Here is a 22,847-nt window from a genome sequence, read left to right on the forward strand (position 1 = left end):
TTTTGACCAAAAAAGCCCTGGTGACCGGCCCAAGGCCACCCAGCAGGCTTTATGTGGAGGGGTGGAGAATCGAACCCAGTTCTCCAGATAAGAGCGGTGGACCCTAAACCACTACAACCACACTGTATTGAGGTTGCCCACACATAAAACATCCCTTCCAAAAGAAACCCCCGACCATCTAGAGAAGTAGTTTGAGCACCTTTGACAGCTTCATACCCCTCTGAATATCCAGTAGCACGCAAAATAAAAAAGTAGTTTACACTCATTGCAGCCACAATTATCTTCTCTTTATTTTAGTTTTGTTTTTATTTTTAAAGTCTTATAAGCCACCTTGAGTGCCAATATGGGTAGAAAGGCAGGGCACAAGAGCACTAAATCAATCAAGTACTCATTTGAACCTTAAAACAGAACACAGATAACACTGCCCAATTTAATCTGTATGAAATGTATGTTCCATTTGTCTTCATATCCTAATATGGTAAGAGTCTGTTTCTGGCACAGCTGTAAATAGACTAGATTCAACATTTTAAATAGATTTTTTAATACAAGTGTATAGATTAGAAGACCTGAAACATTTTAAGGCAATATACATAATAAATAACATGCATGTGAAAGTCATGTTATCTACCTTACATAACACTGGCTAGTATCCAAAATACTCCAAAATAAATCCAGTGACATTGGATCAAGTCCTTAAAAATGCTATCCTGTTTTCCCTTGTATGAAATTGTTCAAGTATAAAAAAAGATTCCAATACAGTGTAAAATATCAAATTCCATTTTTGCTCAAGAAAAAAACAACCCTGTAAGTTAATGTAGTTTCACAGGACAATGTAAAAGCAGCGGAATTCCTAGCAAAGGAATAATAGTCGATACAGACAGAGAGATGGAAGCAAAAGCTACCCATGTGTGATCTGAAAAAGAAAACACTGATATCTCTTCCCTAAACGCATTACATGGATTAAAACATGAAGCCCATTTCCATATAATGCATTTTTAAGAACCAGTCTTCCTCTTATCTATTTGGGACTAAGTCCGAGCAAGATCAGTAGGACTTGGGCTCAACGCCGTGTTAACTGCAATAGCCTAGGCTGTTCTGTGTAGTCTAGTCTCATGCTGCTGAGTAAGGTCTGTAAACAGGAACCACATGAACTGGAGAAATCACCTGGTTACACTCTTCGTCTAACTACGGTGGCTCCTTTTTGCAAATGTGATTAGTGAAGAAGAAGCCTATCACCAGACTACGAGGAAGCAGCCTTCATCCCATACCAGGAATGGATTAGTAAGGCTTTTCTCCTGAGCAAGTGTGAGCAAGTGCCCCAATCCGTAACTAGTACCCACTTACGTGGAAATCAATTGCACTGAAATGAATAGCGCTTTCTTCCAAGTACATGGGTTTAGGGAGCAAGGTGAAAGAGGGAGGGAGAAGCACGAAATCAGCCATTTTAAAGATCAAAACCTTTTAAAAAAAGAAGTGTTAAAAGTACCCTTGCAAAAGGTGTACTCGCTTGAAATTTAAATAAAACTTAACATCAGCATCTTCAGTCAATTAGGTTAATATTTTATATACTACAGCTAAACCTACTAAATAATTTATGCCATGAGATGAATACATAATTTTACAGTTTCACATCTAAAGTTGTTTTCCCGAGAGTGCAGCATTGTAGAACTTTCAAAATAAATATATTTATATTTTAAATAGCATCACAATTAAGGCACAATAACATTAATCCTCGAAGAACTGCATTCTCAACAAGTTGTCTCATGAAAAAAAAAAACCTTAACGTTTTGCTAATAAATACTTTAAATAGGCATTAAATTGCATATAAATCATCCCCCCCCCCAAAAATCCCTTAACACAGTTCTTAAAAGGTTTTAAATCAGCAAATTTCTTCCTGCTTTTATTCTCAAGCCATGAATAGATACAATAAATAAAAAAAGAGGAGGCTGTTGTAGTAAAGAGCTGATCCTATTTCAGAATCAGAATAGCTGACACTAGCAGTCAAAGTTTCCTAAAAGTGAAACAGGATGGGGGAGAGGGGATTAGAATGTGACAAGCTCATCAAACGAGCACGAGTGATGTGTTCTTTTCCAGAACAGTCTGCGTTACTGATTGTCTGTACAGCTGTTGCACCCATTAATTCCACACCACTTGCTCCATAGTCCCATTCATACAGAGGACAGATGAGAAAACAACTTTGGTGCCTGTCCACCACCCTTTATTCCCAAAAAGGCCACGTTCCTTAGTTTGTTCGATGCCCATTATGAGATTGTAAGGGGGGGGGGGGGAGGAAGTTTGCAGAACTTATTCAAAGTTCTTATTCAAAGAACTTATTCAAACTTATTCTGTAGGCCATAGTGAAAAAGCTGTGATGACAATCAGTGCTATCGACGTTTAAATAAGAGTCATCTTCAACTTGATAACCAGCTACATATTGCTCACCTGGATATCCCCCCCTGATATTTAAAAAAAAAAAAATCTTTTACTGTATTTTTTTCCTTTCTCTTTTTAAAATGAGTTTCTGTTGTTAACTTCGGCCATCTTTTCATGATAGGATGGTGCTCCTGATCTGAAATTATTACAATATCCACCATACAATACTACCTACACTGTGGATGCATAGTGTACAGAGACAGTGGAATTCATTGCTTTTGTGTGTGTAATACTGTACTGCATTGTAACTTTCCTTAAAGCTGGATTAGTTAAGGTTAAATTGCTTCTTTCAAAACTGTTTCTTTTGGAAGGCTGGAAGTTACATATGAGAAGAATTTTCAAAAAGAGAGAAAACTTCCGTCACAAGTCTATCTGTTATTGCATACGATCTGTTTGCAGCTGTTGAGGCTGGTATTGGCCAAAGGCGGCTGCTGCGGCTGCAGCTGTCCCAGGTGCTGCAGCAGTGATTGGTTGCTGGACCGCGTAGCCATAGCCCCCGGCAGTGACATAACCCGTGGCAGCTGGGGATGCTGCATAAGGATACTGGTCATAGGCTGCCGCCGCCGCTGCTGCTGCGGCAGCGGCTGAGTACTGAGCATACGCAGCTCCGGTGTAGTCAAGGTAAGGTGTAGTGGAGGCAGCTGCCGCGGTGGGTTGGACATGTGGAATTACTACTCCTGGCTGCACAAAAGCCTGGGGGTAGACATAGTGGGCAGGGATCCTGTTGAGAAACAGAAGACAAAGTCAGAGGACACAAAGAAAAACTTGCTCCCAAGTTCAGAACTAAAAAACAAACTCAAAATTTAGTTGTGGTTATATGCATAGGGTTGCCACAATAACTAGTTTCAGTGGGCAAACTGACCATTATAAGAACCACTGTTAAAAGGGGGGGGGGAGGAAAAACCCACTACACTGTTTTAGTGCTGACTTAACAGCATGGATCTTAATCTCCATAAAATCACACTGCTAATAATTTTGGGATGATTACAGGGGCCTTGATGTGTGTGAAGTTTAACAGACCCATTACAAGAAAAATCTCATTTATTCCAATGACTGGAGTGGAGACTACAAAATTTAACATGATGTCGATCATTTTTCCCAATACTTACTAATTCAACAAATGCTGACAAAATTCTGAGTTCCTCAAGCCACAATACAGTTTTGTAACTATGCAATGAGTTATTTGGAAAATAGAATACTTGAACTTCCCCAAGGTTTTTATATCTGTTTGACTGTTTGCAAAAATATACTGATCTGGGGAAATAAAAACAAGTCTCATATCGTGGCAACCCTACTTGAATTGCTTTTGCAGACTCAGCACACATTAATTCCTCTGCAACCTCAGTCAACCTTATTAAAATAATAATAATAATAATAAAAAAACACAGGCGACAAAGGAGTTTAAAATAGAAGTTCACAAGTGTGGTAAACACAGCAAGAATCACACTTCTCAAACGAACTATAGTGCAGTTCACTCCGTCACAAAAAAGGCCATTGAGGGGAAAGCTACACAGGATGCCATTAAAATTCATAACAGTGACCCCCCCTAGGTAGATGTGCATCACACTTCTGAAGAGGTTACAAGGTCGTGAAGGTCAAACCTGTTGCCACATATCAGGCCACTGGGTGTCTGCCTCGTGCCAGCTTGTTTATTTCTATGCAAGACATACTTGGAAAGGGGTGGGGAGAACTGGGGGGGGGGGGCGGGTCAGGATTACGGTCAAGTAGATCTAGTGTTTAACAGAAGCAGAGACATATTTTGAGGGTGGTGGTGGGGGAAACCACTGTTTGCAAAATACATACTTGAATATCCTCCACATTGTGAAATGTTGCTTCTTTTTTTAGGTGCGCAGAAGCACAAGCAGGCTAAGTTTTGAAACTTGCAGCAATGCTGTCACATCACAAAAATAACAACAACAACAACAACGCATTTATATGGTGTTCTGAATGTTCAAAATGCTTCACGTACTTTCTCTCAGCAATGCTTGCAGAAACTCTGCAAGGCAGATCAGTACTATTATCATTCCCATATCGTAGGCAGAGGTGAAGCGGAGAAGTTGTCGTCTTCGATTCATGGGGTCAGGAACCTCTGGTTGGTAGCAGAACCTTCTGAGTTAAAAGCCCAATACTGCCATTGCTGTCAGGCAAGGTCACTCACCAAATAGATTCCTTTTTTTAAAAAGGACAGGCGAGTTCAGAGACTTGGGCTCCTCCTCTTCCTCTCACATAACTGTGACATCATGTTTGCAGCTCCATAAGCCCCCCCCCCAAAAAAAATCACCACCTTAGTTTAAAAGAGGATCCTGGGTCTGGAAAGGCTGAAGACCACTCTCTTAAGACTGCCAAACAATTTAATCGCCAAGGTGACCAATACTCCCTCTAAGCTGTGAGCAAAAATTCCACTGTGTGAGCTACTGGCATTAAAGATGTGAGTTACTACATACAATAGCTTGCTCTGGGGCCATTTTTCCTGAGCTAAGACAAAAGTGCACAGAGTCTAAAAATCTGTGAGCTAGCTCACACTAACTCAGCTCAGAGGGAACACTGGATGCGACCCGGGCCATTTCCCAGCTTGCACTCTTTAGTTGCTAGGCGCCATCAGCGCTCAGTCCCCTCCCTCTGTTAAAAATATGAACATAGATTATTCCCTCATTTCATTATACCTACGGGTGGAATTCTAGCAGGAACTCCTTTGCATATTAGGCCACACACCCCTGATGTAACCAGTCCTCCAAGAGCTTACAAGGCTCTTGTACAAGGCTCATCAGGGGTGTGTGGCCTAATACGCAAAGGAGCTCCTGCTAGAATTCCACACCTGATTATATAATTTGATACAGAAACAAAACGGGCGATCCTATGCCAAGTTTTTATTTTCGCTGTTAAGTCATAGCTGATTTATGACAACCTACAAGGTTTTCAAGGCAAGAGACGATCTAAGATGGTTTGCCACTGCCCGCCTCTGCCATTCCTTGGTGGGTGGTATTCCTTGGCAACGTCCCACCCAAATACTAACCTGGGCTGACCCCTTCTTACGCTTCTGAGATCTGATGGCCTGGGCTATCCAGATCAGAGCTATGCAGAGTCTGTCCAGTTTAAACCTACTGGCTTCATGAGCAATAGAATCTTCAAGGCTTTGACTTGCAGATAAAGCGATACAGAGAATCAGACTTTCACCCGACAAAGATCAGAGTTCTAATGAGATCCTACCCACACACACACAGAGCTGTAGATGCAGAATAAAAACTTCAAACTTTCATGCAAAACTCAAAAGTTGCTTTCCCCCCAGCTGTCGCACAAGTCAGCTTTACTTACCCCTACATAAAGCACAGTTAAGATAATTTTTAAGTGTGTTTAAATAAAAACTTAAAACTTAAAAGTTGCCAACTAAGGGAAAAAAAGTTTTAGTTGAAGAATGCTTTGAACAGTTACCTTTCACTGCAAAGACTTGTTTGTTTAGCAATTTATCACCCCCTTTAAATGTTTCCAACGCAAACAATAAAATATTAAGAAAATTATTTAAAGCATTTAGACCATTAATATTGTACTATTCCAACTGGGAGAACTGTGAAGTGTAAAAATTATGCCTGGGGAGGAGGCGAAGCAAGGGCAGAGTAACGAGGACGAGTAAATTTCACTTATCAACAAGAGCCTTTACAGCTTTTTTAAAATCAATTTGTTACCATATTTTAAAGAAATGATTAAGCCTTCTCCTGATTTTTTTTTTAACGTGCTAAAATCGAGCTCAGTAATGATCTTGTTTCCTGGCTATGATGTCAATCTAAACCAAATAGAAATTAAGGATAAACTAAATTCCTCAATAACTTCGCTATACTTTAAAAGTAGTTCATTTCAAAAGATTGTTTCTGCTAAATCTTATTTCTTTAAAGAGGGCTTTATAAATAATTATGCAAATCTTATAGTAGCCTGCAGTAGCGTTAAAAAAAATAGTTTTTCTCTGTGCCTGTAGAAGCAGTATCATAGTGGATTTATAAGGGCACTTATAACTTTCTTGTTGGAAAAGATACAAGATAAGGGAATGTAACTCCCAACTTGAGCTCCTGTGACTTGTTTCTTTTAAGCCAAGAAATGAACAGGTGGGGGGAAATTCTGGAACATTATCCCTTTAGGACCCCCTTATAGTCTACAATACGCACGAGCTGTTTGCAGACGCCCCCATCATTATGCCATTACGCACACAGTGATTGACAGGGCAAGCTGCAGTGAGTCTATTTTTGATCATCTGTCATGCGACAAGGGCTTCCAAAATGACTTTATAAGGCCAAAGTAAACTTCCCTCTGCTGGAAAGGCCAGCATGCAAGAGATCACTATGATACTGAAATGCAGGCTCCTTTTATGCCCAGCAAGGTCAAAAGGTTAAAGATTAGTTTTCCATTATGCTGCCCAAGACATCTTTATTTAACAGCCAAAACAGCGTTTTAAGCTAAAATATCACTTAGCCTGAAATGGTGCCGACAGTAGAACTGCACATAATGTAGATCTCTCTCTTTATTACCTGGGTATATTAGAAACTGGCATGGAAAATCCACTACTTTAACACAGGACAAATACGTCTCACCGACTGCAATGCAGCTTCTGCCTAACGTTGGGTTGCAGACATTAAATCCCGTCCTCTGAATGTTTACTCAGAAGTTACGTGTGTGCAGTATGCCAGCTCAATTAGTTTTGTGGCATTATCTTACCTCAGGCAACAGCTTATTTTTGAAGTTGAGAACCATGACAGAGTTAATGCTGAACCACACATACAGTTGAGAGCCACATGGTTCAGACATAAAGACAAACTACATGAACATGGCAAGAAGAAGCTTGCAGATTTATGCCCTGCCCTTCTCTCTGAATCAGAGACTCAGCATGGCTTACAATCTCCTATATCTTCTTCCCCCACAACAGACACCCTGTGAGGTGGGTGGGGCTGAGAGGGCTCTCACAGCAGCTGCCCTTTCAAGGACAGCCTCTGCCAGAGCTATGGCTGACCCAAGGCCATTCCAGCAGGTGCAAGTGGAGAAGTGAGGAATCAAACACGGTTCTCCCAGATAAGAGTCTGCACACTTAACCACGACGCCAAACTGGTTCTCAAAGACTGAGGAGACGCCTGGGTTTGTGCACTCCCCCTGCAAAAGGCTCTGTCAGGAACACAAGGCTCAAATCTTGGTTTTAGGGAAGTGTATAACAAACCTGATCTGCCCATGAGAAGAGTAGGGAAGGAGGAGAGGGCAATGGGGTGGGGGAAGACTGTGAACCTAACAATAAAGATGGCAGAATTGGAGAGAGATGTGTAAATGTATCCCTCTTAATTGTGGAGCGCTAAGATTAATTGCAATGCCCCGTGGCGCAGAGTGGTAAAGCTGCAGTACTGCAGTCTGAACTCTCTGCTCACGACATGAGTTCAATCCCAGCGGAAGCTGGTTTCAGGTAGCCAGCTCAGGTTGACTCAGCCTTCCATCCTTCCAAGGTCGGTAAAATGAGTGTAGATGACTGGGGAAGGCAATGGCAAACCACCCTGTAAAAAGTCTGCTATGAAAACGTTGTGAAAGCAACGTCACCCCAGAGTCGGAAATGACTGGTGCTTGCACAGGGGACTACCTTTACCTTTTTAAGATTAATTAACTGAGACCCTGTTATGCTCCATCTGTCTCCTCATTGACTGAGAACACTCCACAATGAAGAGGGATACAGTTCTAACGTATTTATTTGCTTCACTTGTTATTCCTGTTTGCATCTGTTAAAACACTCCTATGTTGTATGCTAATTTGCTGTTCAACCTCTACCTATATTTATGGACTGGTAACTTCCATTTCAATGTACTTGAAGATGTGTGCATGTACACGAAAGCTCATACTTTGAATAAAACTCCGTTACTCTTAAAAGGTACCACTAGATTGAAATGTTATTCTAAAAAATTACAGATGGTCATAACTAAATGTTCAAACCTGTCACTGCTGATTGTGTGGAACAATGTAAGGCGTGCAGCAGGCAGAAAGCAAATCTTAAACTTTCAGACTATCATTCCAATTAAAAAAACCGTTTCACCAGCAGCTTCGTGAGGAAACTCTGTGTCTATGTTTTGAGGAATAAATCTCATATTATGCAAGGGGGGCATACTCACAGGTGTGCGTACAATAGATTATATCCTTATCTTCAACAATTGCCAATAATTGTTGATAAGACTGCCAAATTTTACCCTAGAACAGGGGTGTCCAACTCATTTGTTATGAGGGCCAGATCTGACATAAATGAGACCTTGTCAGGCCAGGCCACGTCAGGCTGGGCCATGTGTGTACTTATTTAAGATTACGTAGCAGAGATAAAAACTTTACAAAGCACACAGACAAACACAAAGATTTAAAAAAAAAAAAACTTAATATAAACCATGTTTAAAACATTAGCACTTGTTGGTCTTAAAGGTGCCTTCTTTGTATTTCCGAATTTGGCTCAGTAGCCCTGCTGTGTGATTGAGAGCGCCTGGCAAAGCAAGCTGTTTCTCCTCACTTCCTCCCCAAGGGAGGAGCCTCAGCCAATGGAGAAAGCAGAGGCTTTACTCTGTAGCTCCTGTGCAACTGAGCAAGCCTGGCAAAGCAAGCTGTGATGCAGAAGGAAGCAGACGACAGCCAGTTGCTTGGGGACCTGATAGGAGCTGCACGTTTGACACCCCTGCCCTAAAACATGGCAGTCCTATCATGCAACTAATGCCATTTCTGAGAACTTATGAGCACTCTTGATTCTATATTGGATCTTGCAGTTCTAATCAGCTGTTTCATTTACTTTTTTTTGGGCTGTAAAAAAATTCTCTTAATTATTGTATAAAGACATGAAAGCAGAGGCTATGGTGAAAATACACCATTCAGATCTTTTTGTGCTATACACAAAGGAATCCCAAGAACTACTAAATGGGCCAGCTTGCATGGTGTGTTGACGCCAATTCACCAGTAAGAAAGAAGAGATGAGGTTTTAGTAGAACATTTTCAGCAAGTGCACACTAACCTGAGAAGAAGCAAGAAAGCCAACACAACAGTTCTTTTCTGTGAGACAGATCGAACCATACAACTGCTCCCCACCTACCCTTCATTAAAGAAGAAACACGAATTGTGAAACATATCACAGAACTAAGAGGTTACATGAGACAGGGTAAAAATTGCTAGTGATGGTGGCAAACATCGGGGACTTCAAGAAATATGGGAACGAGAACATGTCCTTCAAAGTGTACCCCATTACAAAACACCCCATTATTTTAGAGTGGGTCTCTGCCACACAAAATTACATGAACACAGACAACATTCTAGTTAGGATACTTTCCCACCCACTCCCCTCAAAAAAGGGATAGTTTTTAAGCAAGGCTTTCTTAATTATGCATACATAGATGAGGCAGAAGAAGCTGAAAATCTCACAGCAGATCACCTGAAAGCAAGACGCCAGCTCCTTCTGCAGCAATAGTTGAGAAATCAAGCAGCTCGTCTCATTTAGAAACAATAAAGTTGCACTATAGGAGTGGAGGGTGAGCCAGTTCACGAAGCAATGCCGATCCTGCAAACTTAGGGGGGGGGAATCTGTGAAGTTCCTGCACTGTGCAGGAGGTTGGACTAGATGACCCTGGGGGGTCCCTTCCAACTCTATGATTCTAAGCTTAGTGATACTTTTAGGTAACACCAAAACAGTAAAGTATTTGGAAGCGGTCACTTCAGGGACTGAACTGATTTTGCTAGCATTCATTAGCTATAGCGTCTCATATATTAGCACTGGTATACTATTTATTTATTAGCACTGGTGTGTAACATAAGAACATAAGAGAAGCCATGTTGGATCAGGTCAATGGCCCATCCAGTCCAACACTCTCACACAGTGGCCAAAAAACCCAACAGGCGCCATCAGGAGGTTTGTTAGTGGGGCCAGGACACTAGAAGCCCTCTCACTGTTGCCCCCACCCCACAAGTACCGAGAATACAGAGCATCAGTGTCCCGGACAGAGAGTTCCATCTATACCCTGTGTAATAGCCATGGATGGACCTCTGCTCCATATGTGTATATTTATGTGTATATGTGTTATATGAATGGTCAAATGACTATAATAAAGAATGACTGACTACTCAAATATATTTAACTTTTTTTTCTGGAAAAGGGTTTTGGATAGATTTCTCTTAAAAGCAAAACAGACCCCTCCACAGTGGCACATCACAAGGTGGCAAAAAATAATTAACTTTCACATACCATGTTGCATATTCTATTATGTTTATAGTACAGAAGATTGCCTTAAAACCTTGTCAAAGAAAGACCTACTTCATCCAGGAACAGCAGAGCCCAATAAATGACTTCGAACTTTACTTGAAAATAAAGGACACAGGGTGGTGGTGGTGGTGGGTACAGGCTGTCATTTAAACCCAATTAAATACAATATTATAACTGAAGACCATTGAAAGTTTAATCCTAAGCACTAAACCGAATGACAGAATACAGACCAAAAATATGTGAGAGTGAATTAATCTTAGGCACATCACACCCATTTACAATGAAGCTTATTTCCAACAGCTATGCTGAGAATCAAGGTCCAACTAAGTACCGGTATGTTTAAGAGTGCATACAGCAGGTGAGTAGCCTGATCTATCTTTAAGATTTGCTCTGAAGTGTCTTGCTTCAGTCAAGCTGCAGGTGCAGTCCCCTCCTCCCCAATCACAAGCTTCTCCTTTTCACCTTCGAAAAACAAGTAGCTCTATATGCAGGGATGGAATTCTAGCAGGAGCGCCTTTGCATATTAGGCCACACCCCCTGATGTAGCCAATCCTCCAAGAGCTTACAAAAAAGAGCCTTGTAAGCCCTTGGAGGATTGGCTACATCAGGGGTGTGTGGCCTAATATGCAAAGCAGCTCCTGCTAGAATTCCACCCCTGCCTATGTGCATAGAAGACAAGCAACGTGAAGTCACCCATCCAACTGTCAGGAAACACATTAGAGGTCCTTTGTGGTTTGGGCCACCAGCACAACATCTTGCCCACTGCACAAACACATGGAAATACCTTTTACAGAGTCAGACCTTTGATCTGGTAGTGTCAGTATTGTCTACTCTGGCTGGCAGTGGCTCTCTGGAGGGTCAGGTGGAGATCTTTCATGTCACTTACTACCTGATCCTTTTAACTGGAGATGTCTAGGACTGAACTTCATCCATATCATCACAAACTATCTACCAGTAATAACCATCCTGATTATTTATGTGCTGGTTCAGTAAACCGTAGACCAATGTGAAATTTGATAAAATAGCCTAAGATTCTATCTAGTTTTTGCAGTAAATCCCTCTGACTAACTGGTCTCTGTCCCTCTCATTTTGAGAGAATGGAAAGCTCCATCCTCATCTCCTACCATGAAAGGATCAGTCCTTTAGCAAATATCATGTATACATCCTTTTTTCCTTTTGCCAAAAAGTCACAGCTGCCTTATAGCAAGAGACATTTAGAGGCGGTTTGCCATTACTTGCCTTTACATCATGATCCCGGACTTCCTAACACAATTCTCATAAGATTATTTGTTGGCTAAAAACATTAAGACTATTGAAGGAATTATTAAAGAACATACAAGAGAGGAATTTAGGCCAGCTTTTAACACTTCCTGTGTTAAAGCCCCGTGGCGCAGAGTGGTAAAGCCGCAGTACTGCAGCCGGAGCCCTCTGCTCATGACCTGTGTTCGATCCCAGCGGAAGCTGGTTCAGGTAGCTGGCTCAAGGTTGACTCAGCCTTCCATCCTTCCGAGGTCAGTAAAATAAGTACCCAGCTTGCTGGGAGGAAAGTGTAGATGACTGGGGAAGGCAATGGCAAACCATCCCGTAAAAAGTCTGCTGTGAAAACATTGTGAAAGCAACATCACCCCAGAGTCGGAAATGACTGGTGCTAGCACAGGGGACCTTTCCTTTCCTTTAACATTCCATTGCATATTTCATGCAAGATATTCACAAGTCAGGAGAAATCTAAAGAACTCATTAAAATCAAAGTAGAAGACCATATCTGAAGTTCTTTACAAAGTAGTTGTACATTTAGGAAGGACAATTTCAAGGTGCTCTGTTAGGTAGTATTGTATATAAATTTTCTCTGATTTAAAAACCCTCAGAAGCAGAGATTGGATTTTGGAGGGGGGGGGGGGGGGGAGAAGAGAAGCGAAAAAAAAATAAGAATGCTTAACCTTTCCCTTTCTATCTGTCTCCACCCTAACCCCCCATATACACCCTGGCTGCTTTCACCCTATTTCTCTCTCTGGGTGTAAAAACATACCCTTTTCTGTACAAAAAATGGCCAGAGGTAGTTGAGTTAAACAGTTCCTTGTCCTACCACTCCTCTAGTTAACTCACAGCATCCCCAGTTTGCTTTTGATTTAAAAGGATACGGCACAAGTTATAGGGAACTGAATGTTACAACTAGTTTGGCCCTCAAATCAGCTACTCAGTGGTGTTAACTGCTGTTTTTCTTGTGATAATAAGACGTAGTATTTCAAGGTTATTCTTAATAAACAAACACGACTCCTATGATGATTCCGTTTAAAGCGTTTTTCTAATAAATTTAAATCAGCAAGTATTACAGAGGTGACAGTGCAAAGAAAACTCAAGCAGACTTCACCTCCTACTTTTATGCTCAAATACAAGATTAAAACCCCAGGCAACTTTTAGGAGTAATAAGATTTTTTTAAAAAGGAAATACTTCATATTAGATTTGATAAAAGACTTTTAAGCCTCTGATCTGGAAAGTACTAGTGGACGCACATTGTTAATACAGAGAGCTCCACACCCTTCCCAAGGGAACAAAAACAAAACTGTAACATGCAAGCAATACGTTGATTTTTTTTTCTTTTTTTGGAAAAAAAAAAGAAATCAAAAAGTCACACAAATTTAGCACTCACTACAAAATATGGTTAAAAAAATAAATAAAAAGAAATCACAAGCTACAGCTCGAAAGCGGGAAAAAAGCCCTTGGCTGCCCATGGCAAAGTCAACACTTCTCAACAAAACCAAAGACCACCAAAAAACAAAAAACAAAAAAAAACTTTCACTACAGCTCTTTTCAATTAAATAAAAGCACACAGTTTAGCTATCAACACCACTTCATTACTGTAATAAATAAAAAAAAAAGGCACACGGATATCTATTGACTATAAAGAAAAAGAAACATACATGCATCGTTAATCACCATTTTAGCTCGTTTGTGTGTTTTGAGTCTACTGGTTACAGAGTTTAATTCCAAACAGAACTATTCCACCTCTTATCATCATATCCTTCTCATCAGTTATCTTAACTGTAAACGATCCCTGTCAGATTAGAAAGAGATAAATAACATTGGGTCAAGTTGAAGAAAAATACGGAATGGGGCACACAGTGGCTTGCTTACTAAAAAGACAGAGAGAAGCAGGAACTGCGTCTTTCTTGTTTTTACCACATGATCTCAGGCATGCTGGCCTGCTCAAGTGCAAAGACGACATGTGTCTCACGCTACTTGACTCTGCTCTAGTACTTATTAAGAGAATTACCAGGTAAGTGATGGCATTTTAAATCTGAAAATTTGAAGAAGAAGAAAAAAAGGTTTAATTACCAGTCAACAATCACACTAGAAGCCATTGGGATGTGACATTATAGGTTGGATCCAACCAGCTTTTCCACTGATGAAAAAAGTGTGCGTGGGGGGGTGTCCCCTGACCACCAAAAAGTTATAGTGGAGATCATGGATCGTACATGGGCAAAAAACCCCTCCATGTCAGACGGAGACTGTAATAAGGGAAGGGACCTAGAAGTGAACAAGTTTGGCTGGATTCAGCCCTATGATTTCCCCCATCTGAAATACTAGTTTAAGGTGTACTTACCCAAAAGGCCTCTGTATTAATGCTGGATGGAGCTGTTGAACACCAAAAGCAAAACCTACAAACAAAAAAACATAAGCATACAGATCTGAAGATATACAAGCCAAAAAAGTATGATTCAATGCCACATGGTTTGAATGAGACAAGTACACATGAAGCTACTTTATACAGACTAAGACCAGTCATCTTTCAAGATCAGCACTGTCTACTCCAGGGGTGTCAAACTCATTTGTTATGAGGGCCGGATCTGACAATAATGAGACCTTGTCAGGCTGGCCATGTGTGATAAAATGTAATGCCACGTAGTGGAAATATAAACTTTATAAATGACACAAACACAAAGATTTTTTTTAATCTTAAAATAAAATATTCTTTAAACATTAGTACTCTTGCAATATTTTGTTTATTTAACAGTCTCTGATAACTGGCACATCTTGCTGTGAATTACTGCATCAAAATCTGGAGACAATGTCTGTGCTATAGCAATCCTGATATGCTGTTCAGGTGTTGTTCATTTGTGTGTGTAACTGTAATGCGTTGATATTGATTCCAGAAATCTCATTGTCAATGCTTTGAGCCTAGGACCCAGGGAAAACATGAAATGGCTGAGCATTGTGAGCTTTTGTACATAAATTGCTTTGTGTGCTGGTCAAGAACATATGAAGGCATCATGACATGGACTGAGTGCTATGTATTTGTCTACAAAACTATAGTCTTTCCAGAAAAATAACCGCAACTCCTAGGTTGCACTGCAAGAACAGAGAGATAGTGGTCAGGATCAACCTGATATCTGGAAAGCCTAGGTTTAAAATGCCCAGTCTACAAAGTAAATGTGCTGGGTGAACTTGGTCTGGACACACACTCTCAGCCTCATCCACCTCACTGGCTTGTTCCTATTAATCTAAATAGTTCACATTGCTTTACTACTGAGATAGGCTGGATCATGAAGGCATGAATACAATGCAAAGAGGGAAACAAATCCAGTTGCACCCAGGAGAGTCCTGGCATAATGAGCCAACAAAACTCTCTCTCTCTCTGTAGGAAGATAAAAAAGAGGTAATTCCTTGAATAAAACATTGTTGGTCTTAAAGTTGTTTTATATCTCTCCCATGAGATTGACGGAACTGGACAAAGTAATATCTTGCTCTTTCCCTCCCTCCCTCCCCAGGAGAGGAGCCTCAGCCAAAAAGAAGGAAAAGAGGCTTGGCTCAGTAGCTCTGCTGTATTATTGAGAGATTCCGGGAGATATGTATGTCATTTGATGAAATTATTGCATGTGTACTGTACAGAAGTTACAAAAGTGTGGTTACACTTGTATAAATTCCTTAGTTATTTATAGCACAATAACCTATTGGTTGTGATTTGCTCATTTTCTAGTGACAGCTCTCCTATTGCCTATCTAGTATGATTGAGAGAGCCTGGCAAAGCAAGCTCTTCCTCTCCATGAGAGGAGCCTCAGCCAGTGGAAAAAATAGAGGCTTTGCTCTGTAGCTACTGTGTGATTGAGCAAGCCTGGCAAAACAAGCTGTGGTGCAAAGGGAAGGAGGGAGAGAGATCCTCACGGGCCTGATAGGACCTCTCCAGGGGCCTGATCTGGCCCTCGAGTCGCATGTTTGACACCCGTTCTTCTCTGACTGGTAGTGATTCTCCAAGATCTCAGGTAATTCCACCTCCTTCCCCCCCCCCCAAGCCATCTACTGCCTAAGCCTTTTAAAACTGGATGCTGGAGATTGATCTTGAGACTTTAGTCACACAAAGCAAATGCTCTGCCACTGAGCCATGGCACTCCCCTGACAATGTAATACCTTATCCTGAACCACACCATGCAAAGGAGGGAGAAATTAATGCAGAAGAGCATCACGGGCAGTGAGGATGCTCAAGACATCCTAAACCACTTTGAGAATGGTGATATTTTGTCCATGCCATGTCTTTGGCTTCAGTAACTTCACATAGCCATGGTTTAGCACCCAAATCATGGTTTGAGCTTTCAGATGTACGACAGACAAACCACGGTTTCAACCCAACTTGTTTGCATTCATCTCTCAGCATCTGGTATCCTTCATTCACTCCTGTCTCCACTGTGTAGCAGCCCTTGGAGAAGAAGTGATCGTTACAATGGGCGTGTCAATTTAGGTATCGTGCCAAACTATGGCTTGCAAATTTGCTTCAACACATTGTTTCTGAATCTAATTTGTGGGCCGAACATAAACCACGGTTGGCTAACTTCAACCTCTGGCTAGGCCTCCTTAACTATGGTCTGGCAAAATGTCTGCATTGATTAATTATTTACAAAGAAAATCTCTTGCTTAAGTACAAGTCCATAAGGGAATTTATGAAAATGTCTCAATTTTTGGTATGCGTAGGACAACTGACATTATAATGAGAATCTGCTTCTTAGAACCTGAAATAAATAAGCGGTGATCACACAGTTACTTTTGTGCTGGCCGTCTTGTTGAGTCCTAAATGTTTTCTGCTACTCGTTGTGTCATTTCACAACTTTCTATTAAAGCCTGTGCTATACAGTCATTGGAGCTCAGTGATACTAAAGTTGCTATCCTGAATATTCAGGCTTCGTGAAGATTCCATAATCCCTGATTTTAATTTTCTACAATCAGAAGTGCTGAACCTGGAACCCCTTTTGCACATGGGAGCCGGCTGTTATGACTCAGCGGTGGAGAAGCAGTCAAACACTGACATTTAACACTTGAAAACAGGTTACAGGCTTAACTTTCGTCTCAAATTCAGCCCACATGCTCCCCAACCTTTTCTAAACCACTTGTTTTCAACACATCAGCCTGCATCAGCAGCAACATACAGCCAGAAGTATAGCCTGTTCTTCTAGTTACCTCCAGAAAAATACATTCCCGTTGATACAAAACGTGACTTTGGACTCAGAAAAAAACTGGATTCCTTTCCACGTTGGCCTATACCACCAACTTGTAATATAATAATACGCGCTTGCACTGAAGTGTGCAATGCTGTAAGTTTTTAATATGATAAAAGGCAATGCGGCACACATTTTCTTAAAACCATACCATAATGAATTATAAATGTCTTTTTTAATCCTACTTCCACCCCCGCCCCCGGTGCTTTTCTGTGACCCCTTCTGCCATCCCAGCACCTGTTGGGGTAGGGTGGGGGGAGAACACTCATGCTCAGCAGGGTACATCATTCAGCTGTTGTGCATGAGGCTCGGTGTATCAAGTGGAGCACTCCCCCTTCTGATCACAGCTTCCCCTCCCAAGAGACAGAATGCACACACAAAACCTCCGCAAAGAAGTACTTTCCCCCCAAAATAAAATGCTGCTTGACTTTTGACAGCAGCTGAATCACTCCCAAGGTCCCACACAGAAATCTTCTGCAGACACATCATGTCTGCCCTCCCCAGAGGTCCTCTCCCCCCACCATCTATTTGCCTGCCTGCCACATATTATGTGGCTCTCTTGTGGACAGCCAGTTTGGTGTAGTGGTTAAGTGTGCGGACTCTTATCTGGGAGAACCGGGTTTGATTCCCCACTCCTCCACTTGCACCTGCTGGCATGGCCTTGGGTCAGCCATAGCTCTGGCAGAGGTTGTCCTTGAAAAGGGCAGCTGCTGTGAGAGCCCTCTCAGCCCCACCCACCTCACAGGGTGTCTGTTGTGGGGGAGGAAGGTAAAGGAGATTGTGAGCCGCTCTGAGACTCTTTGGAGTGGAGGGCGGGATATAAATCCAATATCATCTTCTTCTTCTTGCTCTCAAACATCTGACACTCATGTCTTGAGACTATCAAAAACATCTGACATTTATTCTATGTGGCCCTTATGTTAAGCAAGTTTGGCCACCTCTGAGCCAGTATATCCAGATACAAAGCCTTAATTTTTGATTTAGTAATGTCACTTTGACAATCAAACTGTACATAGTTAAGCCAGTACAGGGGTGGCCAAACTGTGGTTCAGGAGCCACATGTGGCTCTTTCACACATATTGTGTAGTTCTCGAAGCCTCCACTGCCCTGTCAGCCAGCTTGGAGAAGGCATTTCTCTCTTTAAATTGCTTCTCCAAGCCAAGCCAGCTGCCGGCTTGAAGAATACATTTAAAGTTGCTTTCTTTCTGCCTTTCCCCATCTATTTGCCTGTCTGCCTTCCAGCTCTCAAACATCTGACACTCATGTCTTGTGGCTCTCAAAATCATCTTACGTTAAGCAACTTTGACCACTTCTGAGCCAGTACATCCAGATACAAAGCCTTGAAAATGGTCTTGCTTTGTCATTCTGCACTGATGCTGCACTTGGAACAAGTCATTTTAAACATTCACTGGGTTAGACTGGATCCTGCCTATAATTTGCACCCCATGTGGGAAAGAGTTCCAATTCCTACTTTCCCACCACAGACCAATGATCCTTCCCCAGTTATTCTTGATGGTCCCCATCCCCTAGGAGCAGCACTTGGGGGGGGGGCATTCTGGGCTGGAGTGAGGGTGGGGAAAGTGTTTCCAAAGACAAAAATCCTTTCATCTGCAAAAACCGCAGGTGCAAGTCAAGCAACTGCTTGGCATACAAAGCTTATGATGAAGTCATACATATATTGTAAACCCAGGGAAGTTGAAATAAGTCATCCTGCATTACTATCACTTGACTCAGAAACTGTAAACAGGAACATCAAGAACTAAGTTTCTTTATTTTTTACATGCGCACATCCACAAAAAGCACTTTACAATGACACGAACAAAGTTGGCTTGAATTTTATCTATGATTTTAATCCCTCCTAGAATGGCCTTGGGCTACAGCAATAAATTTCGATTGGTTACTAGGTTTTGGAATTGGGTGATGTGGTTCCCCCCCCCCTCCACTGTGTCCATTTCAGAACTTTTGCCCACAATTCCTGCCTATGTATCAACAGCTGGGAGTGGTCCTCATGCTCTCTGAATGAATTCATTTTTCTGATTAGCTATGGTTTCAGACTGGCCTCTCTTTACAACATCTCCCCACTCCCACTTTTCTGTCATTTGTAATTTTAAGCATTAAAATTATGTATGACAGTTACAATAATGTTAACGAATAAATTTTGCTAGAATACATTTTGTATAAACGAAGAAGATGAAGAAGATATTGGATTTATATCCCGCCCTCCACTCCGAAGAGTCTCAGAGCGGCTCACAATCTCCTTTACCTTCCTCCCCCACAACAGACACCCTGTGAGGTGGGTGGGGCTGAGAGGACTCTCACAGCAGCTGCCCTTTCAAGGACAGCTCTGAGATAGCTGTGGCTGACCCAAGGCCATTCCAGCAGCTGCAAGTGGAGGAGTGGGGAATCAAACCCGGTTCTCCCAGATAAGAGTCCACACACTTAACCACTACACCAAACTGGCTCTGGACTTCTGTTTAATAATTCTCCAACTTTTGGTAATGCCCTACTGAAACAGAAGAAGTGGCCTGAAGTTTGTATTTTCTGTTGAATGAGATAAGAAGCCAGGACAGGTGAAATTGGGATTTTCTTACCTGGCTGCATTATTCTTGGTTTTGCTCCTAGGTATGCTAGGTTCACATTAGCTTTTCTGCCATCAATGATTGGATTAGGATCCTTGCAGGCCCTTTCAGCAGCGGCTCGGTCGGCCATGGTCACCTTGACAATAAACCACGCACAGGATTAGACCCTTGCATTCAACCCCCTGCAAAGAACCCAGTGTTGTGCTTCTGCATCATTAAAACCTGCAAAGCCAAACGCCTTTTTCGAGAGACTTGCAAGAGCGAAATTACCATTATGTACCACATTTTAGCCTCTCTGCTTCTTTGTTAGCATTAATCACAGAAGCCACATGTGCCATTTTCTGGAATTCTGCAGCCACCGAGCACCCACTTACACAACAGCATGTGCCACTGATAAAAAATACTAACTCGTCATATCAGTCTGTCAGCAGCTGGCCTCTCTCTGATGCCAAAATTTCCCTAGCAACTTCTCTCATGTGAGTTACATGGCAAATCTTCCCCTGAAGGGCATCACAACAGCACCCCCATTCCCAATAGAAGAAATAACCCCGGAAAACAAGCAGTCCCTCTAAAAGGATACTTTAAGCATTCTATAATTGAATTTAATTTTTATGTCTTGGATTGAGGGTTATTCTTGTGGGCCTGTCTGATTTTACAGCCCATTGTTCAGAATGAGCTTTACTTTTACTTTTCAGTCACTTGCCTTCCCCCCATCACAACAGTAATAATAATTACTCTCTTTTCTCCACAGAACCGGGCATACAATCCAAAGGCGAGCACAAGCAACAACCTGAAGCACACCTCTAATAAAGTAAGCAGTGGCGGACTGGCCAGGGTGTCAGCTCGCCCAATGGCAAGCGGGCCGCCTTAAACATTAGACAATGTTAAAAATGTTAATGTCCTTTCAGTAGCTTGAAAATATATTAGACGTTCCAGTATTGTTACTGAAATTCAACTAAAATTTATGTTGTATTTAGGGCTGCCAGCCTCCAAGTGGGGCCTGGGGATCTCCCGCTTTTACAATTGATCTCCAGCTGGCAGCGATCAGCTCCCCTGGAGAAAATGCAATCTGTATTTACATTTAGTATCTACTGTACGCTGCCAGTAGTATGTACAATATATGTACACTGAAATTGATAATATATATATATATTTATTTATTTTGCAAAAGCTTTAATTGTACCTTTTTTCCACTTATGTGTTTTTTTTTTAAAAATTATTTATTTCTTACAAAAATTAAATGATAGCCTTGTAGTTGTGGGTGGGCCTCCTATGTCTCCTGGCAACCAATATTTTTAGACCCAGTCTGCCACTGAAAGTAAGTGAGATCTGGAGCTGGTGGCAAGTGCCTTCAAAAGCTGCAGCTGACCTATGGCGATCCTATGCGTTTTCAAGGCAAGAGATAAATGGAGGTGATTTGCCTTTCCCTGCCTTTGCTATTCTTCAGTGGACTCCCAGAGCTGACCTTGCTTTGCTCCCAAAATCTAACAAAACTCGAGTTAGCCTGGGCCAGAGGTGGCCAAATTTAATTTCAGGAGCCACATTGCAGGAGCCACACAAGGCTCTTTTACTGGGACTGTGTGGCTCTCAAAGTCCCCACCGCCCTGATGGCCAGCTTGGGGAAGGCATTTGTCTCTTTAAATCACTTCGCCAGCTAAGCCAGCAGCCGGTGGCTTGGAGAATACATTTAGAGTTAAAGTTGCTTTCTTTCCACCTCTCTCTCCCTCTTCCCATTTATTTTCCTTCCTTCAGGCTCTCAAGCATCTAACGTTTATTCTATGTGGCTCTTACACCGTCCGGATCAGGGGTGGCCAAACTGTGGCTCTTCCACACATATTGTGCGGAGCCCCCACCGCCCCTGTCAGCTGGCTTGGCGAAAGCATTTGGATCTTTAAATCCCTTCTCCAGCCAAGGCAGCCAGCAGCCTGGCATATGCATTTCAAGTTTAAAAAGTTGCTTTCTTTCCACCACCCCCTCCCTCTCCCATCTATTTGCCTTCTTTCCTGCTCTCAAACATCTGGCGCTCATGTCTTGTTGTTCTCAAACTTCTGATGGTTATTCTACGTGGCTCTTAAGTTAAGCAGGTTTGGCCACCCCCGGTCCGGGAGCATCCAAGCCCAGGATCGCCCTGCATGTGCGAGTGAGTCTTCGCCGCCGCTACAAGGCTCAGCCTCGATGCCCACGCAACCCCCAGTTCCGGGGCCCAGTCCCGCGCCCCTGGGGACTTACAAATCCGTATCCCCTGGATTTGCCCGTCTGCCTGTCGGTGATGACGACGGCTTCCTCGATCTCGCCGAAGACCTCGAAGTACTTGCGCAGGCTGGAGTCCGTGGTGTGGTAGGGCAGCCCCCCGACGAAGATCTTGGTGTAGGTGGTATCCTTCTGGGTCGTGTGCATCTTCCCGAGGGGCGCCTCTCCGTGGCCGCGACGAGCCCCCGCGCACGGATCAAACCCCACTCGACGGCGGCCGGGCGAGCGTCTAACCTCGGGCGCTCCTCCGCCCCACTTTCTCTTCTCCCCGGCGCGCGAAGAAGAGCTCGTGGCGCGGCGCAGCCCTGGGGCTCCTGCAGCGCCGCTCTCGCCTTCCCCGACGCCGCGGCCACCCGCTGAGGTAGATGCGCAAAAGAGGCGAAAAGCGGCGGGCCCGGACTCACAGCGGCTCCGAGCTGCGCCCCCCGCGCCTCGCCTCGCCGCTTCTAATAGGCGCCGGCTCGACCTCGCCGGAGCTCCCGCTGCTCCGCCCGCCCTCTTTCCAGAGAAGGGGGCGGGAAGGCGGGCGGGGCCGCTGGAGCCATTGGACGCCGCCGCCGCCCCCTCCCCAGCCGTTGGGGGGGACAGCTGCTCGGAGGGAGCGCGTGGCGGAGAGAGCGCGCTTGGAGAGGCCGGCCGGGCTCCGGGCACCGCGCGCCCCTCTCCACGTGCGCGCCGCCCTTGGAAGAAAGCCGGCGGCTCCATCACGGCCGTGGCGCCCTCTCTCCTCAGGTGAGGAGGAAGCGCCCAGCTTGTTGTCCTCGGGCCAGGAGGAGCACAGGCGACCTGAGGGGCGGGCGTGGCTGGGTTGACTTCTTCGACGGCACGGCCAGCCCTTCGCTCTACTCTTGGCCAAAACAAGC

General features: G+C 43.1%; 1 protein-coding gene across 1 annotated transcript; it reads right to left on the bottom strand.

The window, feature by feature from the left end:
* Positions 1 to 255: 255 nt before the first annotated feature.
* Positions 256 to 22,436, bottom strand: RBM24 (RNA binding motif protein 24). Its single transcript, XM_060244247.1, has 4 exons — positions 21,964 to 22,436; positions 19,747 to 19,870; positions 14,275 to 14,329; positions 256 to 3,154 (listed from the first exon to the last, which is right to left on the bottom strand). Exons 1-4 carry the CDS (start codon positions 22,129 to 22,131, stop codon positions 2,809 to 2,811), a joined length of 693 nt encoding a protein of 230 aa, XP_060100230.1. The 5' UTR covers positions 22,132 to 22,436; the 3' UTR covers positions 256 to 2,808.
* Between the last annotated feature and the right edge of the window lie 411 nt (positions 22,437 to 22,847).

This window comes from Heteronotia binoei, chromosome 7 (genome assembly GCF_032191835.1).
Source record: "Heteronotia binoei isolate CCM8104 ecotype False Entrance Well chromosome 7, APGP_CSIRO_Hbin_v1, whole genome shotgun sequence".
NCBI classification, from domain to species: Eukaryota; Metazoa; Chordata; class Lepidosauria; order Squamata; family Gekkonidae; genus Heteronotia; species Heteronotia binoei.

Coding starts and splice junctions, on each gene's coding strand:
- RBM24 (XM_060244247.1), bottom strand. CDS start 22,131: ATGCACACGACCCAGAAGGATACCACCTACACCAAGATCTTCGTCGGG. Junction 14,330..19,746: donor ACCAAGAATAATGCAGCCAG/GTAAGAAAATCC, acceptor TTTTGTTTGTAG/GTTTTGCTTTTGGTGTTCAA. Junction 3,155..14,274: donor TTAATACAGAGGCCTTTTGG/GTAAGTACACCT, acceptor GTTTCTCAACAG/GATCCCTGCCCACTATGTCT.